This window comes from Stenella coeruleoalba (genome assembly GCF_951394435.1).
Source record: "Stenella coeruleoalba genome assembly, chromosome: 17".
NCBI lineage: Eukaryota > Metazoa > Chordata > Mammalia > Artiodactyla > Delphinidae > Stenella > Stenella coeruleoalba.
The window spans coordinates 74,607,839-74,619,412 of NC_137163.1; the positions used below are offsets into that span (position 1 = coordinate 74,607,839).

Here is an 11,574-nt window from a genome sequence, read left to right on the forward strand (position 1 = left end):
GTCGCTGGATTTCTCGTTTTCTCCCGCTCTGCGCTCCGTCCCAGGAGTGTCCAGGCTTCTCGGGCCACACAGCTGGGCCTCTCGCGGTCACGCGACCCAGGGCTGGACGGCAGCGCGTCTCTGGGGTTAAGTCATGAAGACTGGAGATTATCTCGTGATGCCCTTAAACCCGTGCTCTGCTTAGTCACCAGGCCCATCCACGAGGATTATCTTAAAAGGGAAATTGTTCCAGCCTTTCTTAAAACAGAAGTGAAGGGACTGCTTAGCTAGTCCTGTCCAGGAGCGTGGTAGTAATTGGTTTCATCTCTTCTTCCTGTGTCTGGAAGCCAAAAGCAAACGGCAGTGTTCTTAGGGAACTGTCAGGTTTTTACAAAGATTGCTGACAAGGAAATGGTTACTCAGTGTCATGGTTCCTGAAGTTCCCAGTTTAGGGGCGGAGTGAAAACTCTGCAAACACTGATAGAAGTATACAAAGACCTGCAGTGTTCAAAGATACTTTTTAATCTTTCTCCAAATGATTGCTGTTTTATTTCGATGATGCACCTCATTCTTCTCCCTTGACTAACATGGACCTTTCGAAGCAGTTCTGTTTCGGTGGGCGTTTTGCTTTCTTGGTTATTTGATTTTAATAGAAAATCTTGTGCCTCTGACGCTTGTCGTCTCCGACACTGGTCAGAAATTTAGCTGACTGACTGAGCTGCAATTTAACGTAGTCTCTCCAGGTGAAGAGTCTTTTGAAGACCTGACCGAAGAAAGCAGAACGCTGGCCTGGAGTAACATCACGCGACTGCAGCTCCACGAGCAGCACAAAATCCACAAAGAGTAAGAACGTCTCGGCCGCGGCTTCGCACATGCCGGGGTCTTGGCCTGGGGGTCTTGATTGGTTTTAATCCCCCTAAACTGTCCATAGCAGTGAACAGCCACCAGGGGTCAGTGTGGCATGGGAAAGCTTGGCACAAAATGGGTGTGTGTCATTTCTGCTGTCGGTCATTCTAGAGCACAGACAGCAGGCAGCCGTGTGCCTCTCAGAGAAGTACACGGCACCTCCAGTCCTTGATGGTGGGAACCTTCGGGGAGGAACAGGATATGTCTTACCCACGTGTTGCATTTACTGATATTGTCAGGGAAAATGTATCTTTTTTAAAACATGGTAACAGATGCGTGTGTTATACACACAGAGAACATTGCAAAGTTCATTGCAGCACTCTTTACAGTAGCTGGGACATGGAAGCAACCTAAGTGTCCATCGACAGATGAATGGATAAAGAAGATGTGGCACATATATACGATGGAATATTACTCAGCCATAAAAAGAAATGAAATTGAGTTATTTGTAGTGAGGTGGATGGACCTAGAGTCTGGCATACAGAGTGAAGTAAGTCAGAAAGAGAAAAACAAATACTGTATGCTAACACATATATACGGAATCTAAAAAAAAAAAGTTCCGATGAACCTAGTTGCAGGGCAGGAATAAAGACTCAGACGTAGAAAATGGACTTGAGGACATGGGGTGGGAGGGCGAAGCTGGGGTGAAGTTGAGAGTAACATCAATGTATATACACTACGGAATGTAAAATAGTTGGCTGGTGGGAAGCAGCCGCACAGCACAGGGAGATCAGCTCGGTGCTTTGCGATGACCTAGAGGGGTGGGGTAGGGAGGGTGGGAGGGAGGCTCGAGAGGGAGGGGATACGGGGTCATGTGTGTGCATATGGCTGATTCACTTTGCTGTACAACAGAAACTAACACAGTATTGTGAAGCAATTATACTCTAATAAAGATCTATTAAAAAAACTAACAAACCTTTTCTTCCCCAAAATCAGGCTTGCTGTTGGCCCTAGAGGGGTCATGAGTGTCCCTGGTCCCCTGTCTGCAGGGCTAGTGATGGACTTTGGTGGGAAGGCTGGGGAAGCACTGACCTTGCTGACCCATCCTGTTCCAGAAAAGAAAACTCAGGGCCAGGGACGAGGCCCATTGTTCTGCTCCAGGGCCACCGACGTCCTGTCTGACGTTTGATATCACGTACACTTGGTCATGGGTGGAACGGAACGGGCCGGTCCCCGTCCGATCGGTGGCTCCAAATCAGAGCACAGCCTCCTGCAAAGCAACCCAGAGTCCCACCTTACTCGTTATAACACGGCTTTCCTTTGTCACCTTCTCTAAACGGCACGTAGAAAGGGGCCTTGTCACCCGAGGCAGTGAAGACATGAGTGAACCTTTAAGAGGACGTGCCGGGACTGATACCAGTCAGGGTCCTTGGCCTCCTTAATCAATAGAAACTGATAAGAGGCCAGACAGGAGATTCAGGCAAGGCTTTATTGGGGCTCCTGCTGCCGCGGGGGGAGGGGAGTGAGAACAAACAGCAGGTACCCTTGCTGGGCCCACGAGGCAGTGGCGAGCTGGTCTCCTCTTTGGGGTGAGGGCAGGGGTGTGTCCAGGGGTCGGCGGGAGCGGGGCTTAGGTGGCGTGCCCACCCCTTGGGTGGTGCTGTGTGCAGGGGGCTCGGGCAGTGCCCTGCTTTTGCTCCCAGCTCTTCAGAAGTGGCAGTTGGGTTTTTTGGTCTTTTTGTATCTTGCTGCCCATAATTTGCCCCAGCTGCGCACGCACGCAGTTATTTTCAGTTCCTTATAGTTTCACAGTTTCTTTGTGTATCTGTTGCCGGAGGAGACGTTCATCCGGGTGCAGGCACTGTGGCCAAGGGTCCCCGTCCCAGCCTGCCTCAGGACCAGACGGTGACATTGTCATTGGCCAGATGCTAAGTGATGAAGCGAGTGCAGTGACTGCTCGGGGGGCGTCAGTGGTTTGGGTGGCGGTCACCTAGCATTACTGGTTATCTAGGGGGCAGACGTGGGCAGGCAGCCTTCGTGCAGGGCGGCCCGGGAGCTAAGGGTCGGGGTGTTTTCCAGCCGCAGGCGTTGTCAGGACAGAATTAGAAGTTGCCAAGCCATGACTTGCTAACGCCTGGTGGAAGGTGGGACAGGTCCCGCAGAACGAGCTGTGACGAAAACGATGACAGACACTTGGGCTGAATTAAATCAAGGCCTTGAAGGAGACCGGTGTCCTAGCATGTGGTTGATGGTAATTTATGAAACCTTGTTTTCCAACAGGGCAGTCACTGGAATAGCAGTCTCTCGCAGTGGGTCGTCTGTCTTTACAACCTCACAAGGTAGGTTTTCCTACCTGAAAGGGGGGTTACCTGGAATCACAAATGTCCAAGTTTCCTGACTCGGTCCAGGACTGTACCTTCATGTGCTCCTCCACGTAGAATGAACTTTGAGCAGTTAGTTTGTTGCGTATTGTGTAACATTCCACTGTGATCAGCCAAAAACAGTAATGAAAAATCCCTCTCTGTTGCTGATAAGGTTTCCCAGGATTTGGGGCGGCGAGAGCGTGTGCTGGGACCTTTCCCGCCCTGAGGGCTGAGCTGCACACGGGGCGTCGCCAGCATAGGGCACACGAGCTGTCAGCTTTTCACGTTCGTCACTGGGTGTGTGCTTCTGGGTGTTGACTGGAGGATTTAGCTCGAAATCTAATTCACACATTGTTAATGTCTTACACGTTACCAAAGTCACGCAGAAGCCCTGCAGTGGCTGTTTGATGGGACTTGTAACTAGCTTGATGACACACTGGAACTTCACTGTTTTGATCCTACGAAAGGGCTAAGCGTCAAGCCTTCCTGGCCGTCTACACCGTTAGTCATTGTTTATCTGGTCCCCGTCCCGTTTGAAGCGTGCTGACAGGCGCGCCGGGGGCAGCGGAGATGAGAAGCGAGGCGCTTGGCTGCCTGGTGCACAGAGTTCGTACCTGGCTGTGAGTGGCTGGCTGCTGGCGCTTTGGTCGTCACTGTAGGAAATTCTGCTTTTCATCCATTAAGTTAAGGAAAGGTGCTGTCCAGCTGCACACCTCCGGGCACATCAGAGTTACTGCTCTCAGATTCTGGGATCGTGGCTTCACATCCGTAGCGTCCGTCCTTTCTCTTTCAACTATGATCTCAGATTGCGTAAAACAGTTTTCCACAAAGCACAGAAAATGATCCCACTGTGGACCAAAGTTGGTTCACGTGCGGCGTACACGCGGGGCCACTCCAGGGTCACCGAGACGACGACGCGGTGGCACGAGTGAGCAGTCGCGCTTTGCCAGCGTTCCTGCCGGCGCTACCCCCCGAGACGAGACCCTGACCTGTTAGCAAAGCCGGCATTCTTGGCTGGATTTGTCTGTCATGGTTTAAATCCCCCCGTTCCCTGCACTGGTCTGACCTTGTAAACCGTGAGTTTTACGAGCATCAGGGCTTTAACCCTCTGAGGCTTAGTAAGCCCAGCACTTCTTTGTGAACTTGCCGAATAAGGGGGCGTGGGGGGTTCTTTTCAGTCGGAGCTTTTGTGTTTTCTGTTTGTTTCTTCAGCGTTAATAACTCATGTTGCTGACCTAGACGCATTTTTGTTTCCACCTGCATTACTGACTCTTATATACCCTGACGATCACCCCAGTTACGGTTCTTCCTCAGAGGTGGAGTGTGTCCAGGCTTATGGGTGACCCCCCGGGTGACCCCATCACCTGGGGGACCAGCTCTCAGCAGCCTCTGATGTGATTACCTCTAGTACGAGAGGGAACCTCTGATGTTGAGAAAAGCAGCTTTACACACCAGGCTGGCTGACTGTTTTCTGTAGGACGCCCCAGTGCACGTCTGCGTGTTGGTGTTGGCAAAAATTAGGTGGCAATATTAGATTTTACTATACAGAAGACATTATTTGAAGCTCATCTGACCTTTTATTTATCATGCTGTATGTTTTCAAATTAGGAACCGTAATGTTACCTATTGCAAATACGGGATGTTTGGAGCACATTGTAATTTGCAGTCTTGTCGCTTAAGAGGTTTACCTTGATGCACTTCTAAAAGCTTCTGTTAGGCAAGGAAATTAAGAGCTTGGACATTGTAATCTCTAGTTTATTATTATTTAGAAAGTTAGTGCTTCTCCTCCATGAATGGTCATACGCTACAAGGATATCACACCGTAATTGGGCTATGTGAAAAAGAAAAACATTGCCCAAATCTTTTTGTTTTCTTTAATATTAAAATTGCTCTTTTCTTCCTCTTTAGCTTCTGTCAGTAATTAGGCTTAAATCTGCCTTCGGTCATGGCTTTAAGTTGACCTCCTTGTTGTGGAGCCGCAGATCATAGAATTCCACAGACCGTAGCGTCCTCATCGGGGACATGACCCTCGGTCACCTCGCCTGTTACCTCTGCGTGTGCTGGTCATCTGTAAGGGTCAGGAAATCTTTCTTATATGTTTGCTTTGTCATTATTAAATTAGATTCCACCTTGAAGATGTTTTCCAAAGAATCCAAGATGCTACAAAGAAGTATATCATTTTCAAATATGGTGAGTTCATTTTAATTTCACATCAGTGTTACGGTGGAATTTCATGTAGCAGTTTGTTTTATGTACACGCATATATGAGTTTGTTTCTTCCCAAACAATCGGGCTTATTTCTGTTCAGAATGCCTTAGATAGATTCCTTCTAAACTAGAAATTTTTTCAGGCTGCCTTTCTCATGGTATTGTGGTTTTATCTGTAACCTAAAAAGTAGAATTCTCCTTAGTAAATCTTGCCTTTTTCGGAACTGTCAGACTGAATGTCTGTGTGCTGCTTACAAAGCGTAATGCACTTCTGAGTCGATAGGATGCCTAATACTAGAAAATCAGTTCTTCTGAAAAAATACATTTTATTGTTAATGTAAAGCATCCGAAAGATTCTGAAATTCCCTAAAGACTTTTGGAAGCTTTCCTTCCCCACCTGAGTCTTGTAACCCAGAGCCGGTGTTTGGATTCTTGAGGACCGTCCCCACCTGCACCCCTCGTGACTCACTCTGATGTGAGTAGGGGTCCCTCAGCCCAGGGCAGTGAGGACCGTCAGGCTAGGTCCTCGTGCACTCGACACCCTTTTGACTTTCCTACATTTGGGAAGAAACTAGGCACCTGGAATTAGCCAGATGAAAAGAAACTTCATGAATATGAGGAAGGCCAACATGAACGGAATTTGAGCATGAATTTTGGGGGAACCTGTAAGATAGCTTTACCCCATTAAGGATTCACTAAGTTTTGTAAATTATTAATGTTGGATCATTTGTATTTCAGGCTTTATCATCGTGTTTACTTTTACCAGGAGACGCCACTGTCGTAAGCTCTTCGTGGGATAACAACGTGTATGTATCTGCGCGGGCCCCTTCGCGATTCCACACGCAGTGCAGCTCCCTGTGTGGACGTGAAGCAGGAGAGGGCGGATCTCCCGTTGTTTTCAAAAGGGAACAGATGAGGACAGTTGGGTTTGGATGTGATTACCTGAATCTAGTAATTTCTCCAGTCGGACTCTATTTTCCTCTAAGTTTTTAAATTGAGGTAAAAACACAGATGAGCCAGACCTGGAAATCTCTAGTTTTAAATTCACATTTTGAGTATTTGGTTTAATAACATGAGAACAAGTAATTTGTAATTCCAGTGGGCCTTAATAAGTATAGAATTAAATGATCTAAAGTTTCTTGAAGATGTATTTAAGAGTGTTAACATTAAGCTGGAATGCTGTCTTAATCGCTCTCATTATCTTTTATGTTAGCTATTTTTATTCCATTGCATTTGGAAGACGCCAAGACACATTAATGGGACACGATGATGCTGTTAGTAAGATCTGTTGGCATGACAACAGGCTGTATTCTGCGTCGTGGGACTCTACTGTGAAGGTTTATATACAATTTCTAAATTAAAATGTTTGGATAATACAAATATTATAAGCCATTCAGCTCGCTGCTGTTGACGTGTTGTCAAAGTGTGAGTGACGTATAAGGATGTGGAAGGTTACTGCCTGTGTTTAGTGTGTGCACACCTTAATATAAGAGGACGTTTTCCTGAGTTTGTCCTGTGTGTTCCGCTGGGGGGTGGGTGGTTCATTAGACAGCGGACTTAGAGGGAAACATACAGCAGCCCCTCTTACCTCACGCAGCTACGGAACTAGCAGTTGATCAGTAAATACCAAGTTAAAGTGGAGAATCACTGTAAGGCAAGACATTGTATTTAAAGTCAGAACACAGAAACACACAGTCCTTCACCATTACTGACGCAGGACCATACTTGGCCTTTTCTTTGGAATTCTGCACAACTTTATTGCATAAACCACAGCAGTATTCATCCTCTTTGGTTTCCAATTTGCATTTATATAAACAGAAAGCAAGAACCTAAAACCATTAGAATTTCTTCAAGACGTTTTCATCATTTCTGTGCCCCCGCCTCTGAGGGGGGACATTATTGTAGGTAAGTTTTCTTGCCTACGTGTGATTTCAGTAAATTTTTTTGGTGACTTGCCTTTTTGCGTTTTCTCAAAACCTTAATAGACATAACACTTCCGCACTCTGATTTCTTTAGTTCACACAATACTTAAGTCACAGCAGCAAGTGCAAGAGACGGAAGCAGACACGGGTACAGCAGACTCTCGGGAAGCACGTGGTGGCGGGAATAAAAGCTCAGGCATGGGGCAGAGGGACCGAGCCTCACGACATTTCATTTTGTTGGCAGCTGGGGAGTTGGTCAGTCAGGAGAGTTTTTCCTGCACGTGTTAGAAATGCTTTTATAGTGTTTGCAACTACCTTCTGCAATGGGTCCCGTCGTAGGTGTGGTCCGGGGTTCCTGCAGAGATGCCAGGCTCCAGGAGACACCAATTTGACCTGCTGGCCGAGCTGGAGCACGATGTCAGCGTGAGTGCCGGCAACAGAGCTGCACGGGAGCCCAGCTGACCCATCCGGGGTGGTGGAGGTTCTTGGCTTCACTTGTGTGTTTACGATCTTTTGCTTTGCTTACTAATTTTGCTCATCGGAGGGGAGAGCACAGGCAAACTCTCAGCTCGTTTCTTGGAGCTCTTTGGGCTTCCAAGTCTTCTTTGTCTCTTTTCCCCCAGTTTGCTGTTTCTTTGAGAATTAGCTACCGTCCAGCTAGACTTCCAAAAGACCAGTGTCTGAGCACGACGTTGAATACCTGGGTTATCCTCACACTATCGGGGCAACTAGATGTGTTTTCTGACACCAAGGGTGGAAAGGGGGCCCTCTGTCTAAGGTGAGGACACCAACCTGTCTGCATGGTGCGTGCAGCGGGCGCACAAGCCTGGCACCGCGTCCTGTTCACCCGCTCTGTCTCCACGAGGTCACGGCTGCATCTCCTGCCGTGGCCTGCGGTACTACTGCCTTTCCTCTGAGGTTGTGAACTGGGGCCGAATCTGCACGGTCAGCAGACTGACTGGGGTTGAGACATTATTTGCTGTGTAGTTCAAGAAGGGCGTGCGAGGATAACCCCGAGAGATGCCCACCTCCCCAGGTGATCGTGGAGCCGCTGTGCTTCAGGCAGTCCCTGCTACCACTTACTACTCGTGGAGTCGTCATTCTGAGACTGTCAATTTTAGGCTCTTTTGAAAAGTGTTACGTTTACCCCAGCAATACTTCATTGTATTCACTGGCATATGAAGAATTTCACTTTTAAATGAATTATCATTCAGTAGGTGGTGTTGAAAGAATGGGCTGGGGAAACGCAGCTCAGTGACCATGATTCTAAATGGAGTACCGTCTGTCTTCTCCTCTAGGTCGATACAATCAGTTTAAGCGCTGCAAGCACACTGTTGGCTTCAGGCACCAGAGAAGGCACAGTGACTATCTGGGACCTCACTGCAGCCACCGTATTGCACCAGATTCCATGTCACTCAGGGACTGTATGTGATACTGCTTTCAGCCCAGGTAGTGTTAGCCTTTTTAATACAGCTAACACCAGGGGAACTGGAATTATTATTTTGAAATATATAATAAGAACATAAAAAGCAAAGCACTGTTTGCTGATAAAAAGAGGTTTTGCCTATGGGTAAGGCTGCTTCATGGTAAAATACGGTATATGTGGTATTTGTATCAGAAAAGCAGTATCAGGTACTGTTCTTAATTCCTCACCTCACTGGAGAAATTAATTTATAAGGTGTAAATGAATTCACACCAAAGGGTCATCGGCCCAGTGTCTTAAAAACAGAAGCGTTTCAGGGAGAGGCTAGTCATCGTTGGTTAAATACAACAAGCAGCTGTAGCTCAAGTGAACATTTGGCCCCTGGATTCAGCAGTAAAATCTCAGGTTAATCTAAACCACACTTGTGAAGCCGTAACCCGTATCCACGTTCCGCCTTGTGTTACAGACAGTCGCCACGTCCTCAGCGCAGGAGAAGACGGCTGTCTAAACGTCGTCGACGTGCAGACAGGAATGCTCATCTCTTCTATGACTTCGGAAGAGCCCCAGAGGTGCACTTTCTCGAGTTACTCGTGGTGAAGACATTTATGGACGGGCTCACGATCACGGCGCAGGGCCTGCTTTGGCCCTTCCTTCGTGACCAACGATGAAAGGATGATCTCTGAATCCTTCTTGCAGGTGCTTTCTCTGGGACGGAAATTCTGTTTTATCCGGGAGTCAGTCCGGTGAGCTGCTTGTCTGGGACCTTCTCGGGGGGAAGATCAGGGAGAGAATCCAGGGCCACACAGGTAAGCTGTCTGCCTGCCGCTGACCTGACTCCACCAAACCTGCTTTTCCCACCAGCAGACGAGCCCTTCTCAAGCAGAAAACTCCCCGTGTGTCCTCTGTGCCGTGGACGTTCCCCTCCAGATCCTGGCGGGGTTGAGACATTCGACTCCAGAGTGGAAGTTCTTAGCTCCCACGTGGAGAATTAAAAGCCAAGTAGAAGCTCATGTGCATTTAATGCATGCACACGGTAGGAAGGGACAATACGGAAGTAATGGAAACGGTACCAAAGTAATGAATCAGTGGAAATGAAGTCTTCCTCCCACAGACCCCCCCCCCCCCCCCCCCCCCGGGCCTCATCCTGGGAAGACTCTGCAGCTGGGTTTCTGGAGATGTCTCACATTAGTGAAGGATGCGCTGCTGTGTGCGTCACCGTTCTGGCCGTTGGGTTTTCACTCTGCTTACATTTGCACGTCTTCCTCTCCTCTCAAGCACTTGGAGGATTTATGGTTAATTCTTGTAATGGCTATGGTTATAAGTATCTACTGACTGCCCACCTTCACTCTCTTCCTTCTGTCACTGTTGTGTGTGGTTATTTCTTCGTAACATTATACATTGAAGTGACTTGTCTATGCCTTTCTTCCCCAGCTCACAAGCTTTAAATAACACTTTGACTCCTGATAGAAATGGAAGTAAACCAGCAAACTCACACCAATTCCCTACTTCTCTCATCTGCTGCCTGACTTTTGTCACAGGTGTATATAATATTTGTATTCTGTTCTGCAATTCCCAGTTGCTTTAGCTTTACATTCAAATAGTTTCTTATTCCTCCCAAGTTCCTTGTACTGAGTAGTTATTCTGAGTTCATGCAGATTGTATTATAGGACGAGACCACGTGGTACCTCCTGGTCAGCTCACCCCCTAACCACACGTCTCTTCTCGCAGGTGCCGTAACGTGTATGTGGATGAACGACCAGTGTAGCAGTGTCATCACGGGAGGGGAAGACAGACAAATTATGTTCTGGAAATTGCAGTATTAAGTGCCTTTTCCTCGAATATTATTGAACTCTATGTAATGCTTTTTTTAAACCAAACTTTTAAACGAACTGGTGAACGTGCAATTATAGTAGAAGTCTTACCACATGAGAAATTTGTGGTTTTAAACTTTATAAATCATGGTGACTTCACTGAAAGCCATTAGTTGTCATGCTCTAAGGCAGATGGAGATGTGGCAGTACTGGGGAGAAAAACGTTAACATTTGTAAGGCAGGTGGTCAGCCCAGGATGACGATGGTCAGAAGACAGGTTTGGGTGGCAAAGAGCGTAGCTAAGAGATACTAAACCGCTGGGGAAACTTCCCAAAAGCACTGAACAATTTAAGGACTTTCCAAGAAAATGTGAGTATTCTCTGCTGCCGAGGCACTCCGTTATGTCTTCCTACTCGACACAATTGCTGCCCGCTGGGTTTTGGGATGTGTGTTTCCACGGAGTGCTTACTTTCTATAACCGCCTGGCCCCAGGTTCTAAGAACCTGGGGAAGGATTAGCAGTTCTTGGGAACGGTTTATTTCATTATAGCTATTAAATGCCCATCTTTTCTATGACATTAAAAATATTTTTCTGTAATGAAAGCAGTTTTCATTTTCTCATTTACATGATTTATTAACAAAGTACTGGGTACTTCAAGTACTGATCCTTCCAGAAAACCATACTGAGTACCGTGAACATCCTCCTCTGCTTCAGTAACTATCTATCTTCAGACCGAAGTCCAGATAACGAGGTAGAGAATCAAACTGAGAAACGTGCTGTGCTTGGCTTTTCTGAATTTCGCACGAGGTAAGCTGTGAAGCAGTAGCACTGACGACCTCTGAACCACAGCAAGTATGCGACGTAAGATCTTGCACCGTTTACAAGCCCTGGTGTATGTTGAATGTTAACTATGACTCGGCCTGGGTGCCCCCAGGGAAGCAATAGGCTCAGTGTGGTCCAGCTTCCCGCCTGGAGGCCCTTCTCCCGACACTCAGGCCCTCTCAGGACAGAGGGGCTTTCCTC

General features: G+C 47.4%; 1 protein-coding gene across 7 annotated transcripts in view; it reads left to right on the forward strand.

Annotated features, from left to right (window-relative positions):
- Positions 1-11,539, forward strand: part of NSMAF (neutral sphingomyelinase activation associated factor) — a 126,952-nt gene extending 115,413 nt beyond the window's left edge. For 3 of the 7 annotated variants that reach the window (XM_079902354.1, XM_079902359.1, XM_079902356.1), the window contains 10 exons: positions 723-822; positions 3,106-3,164; positions 5,311-5,378; positions 6,134-6,201; positions 6,609-6,732; positions 7,657-7,740; positions 8,616-8,766; positions 9,207-9,309; positions 9,437-9,546; positions 10,469-11,539. In XM_079902354.1, coding sequence (XP_079758480.1) covers positions 723-822; positions 3,106-3,164; positions 5,311-5,378; positions 6,134-6,201; positions 6,609-6,732; positions 7,657-7,740; positions 8,616-8,766; positions 9,207-9,309; positions 9,437-9,546; positions 10,469-10,563 — 962 coding nt within the window. In that variant the 3' untranslated portion in view covers positions 10,564-11,539. Of the gene's footprint in view, positions 1-583; positions 595-713; positions 823-3,105; positions 3,165-5,310; positions 5,379-6,133; positions 6,202-6,608; positions 6,733-7,656; positions 7,741-8,615; positions 8,767-9,206; positions 9,310-9,436; positions 9,547-10,468 lie in introns of those variants that run through there. The other 4 variants (XM_079902353.1, XM_079902355.1, XM_079902357.1 and 1 more) reach the window with 2 other exon arrangements.
- The last annotated feature ends 35 nt before the right edge of the window (positions 11,540-11,574 follow it).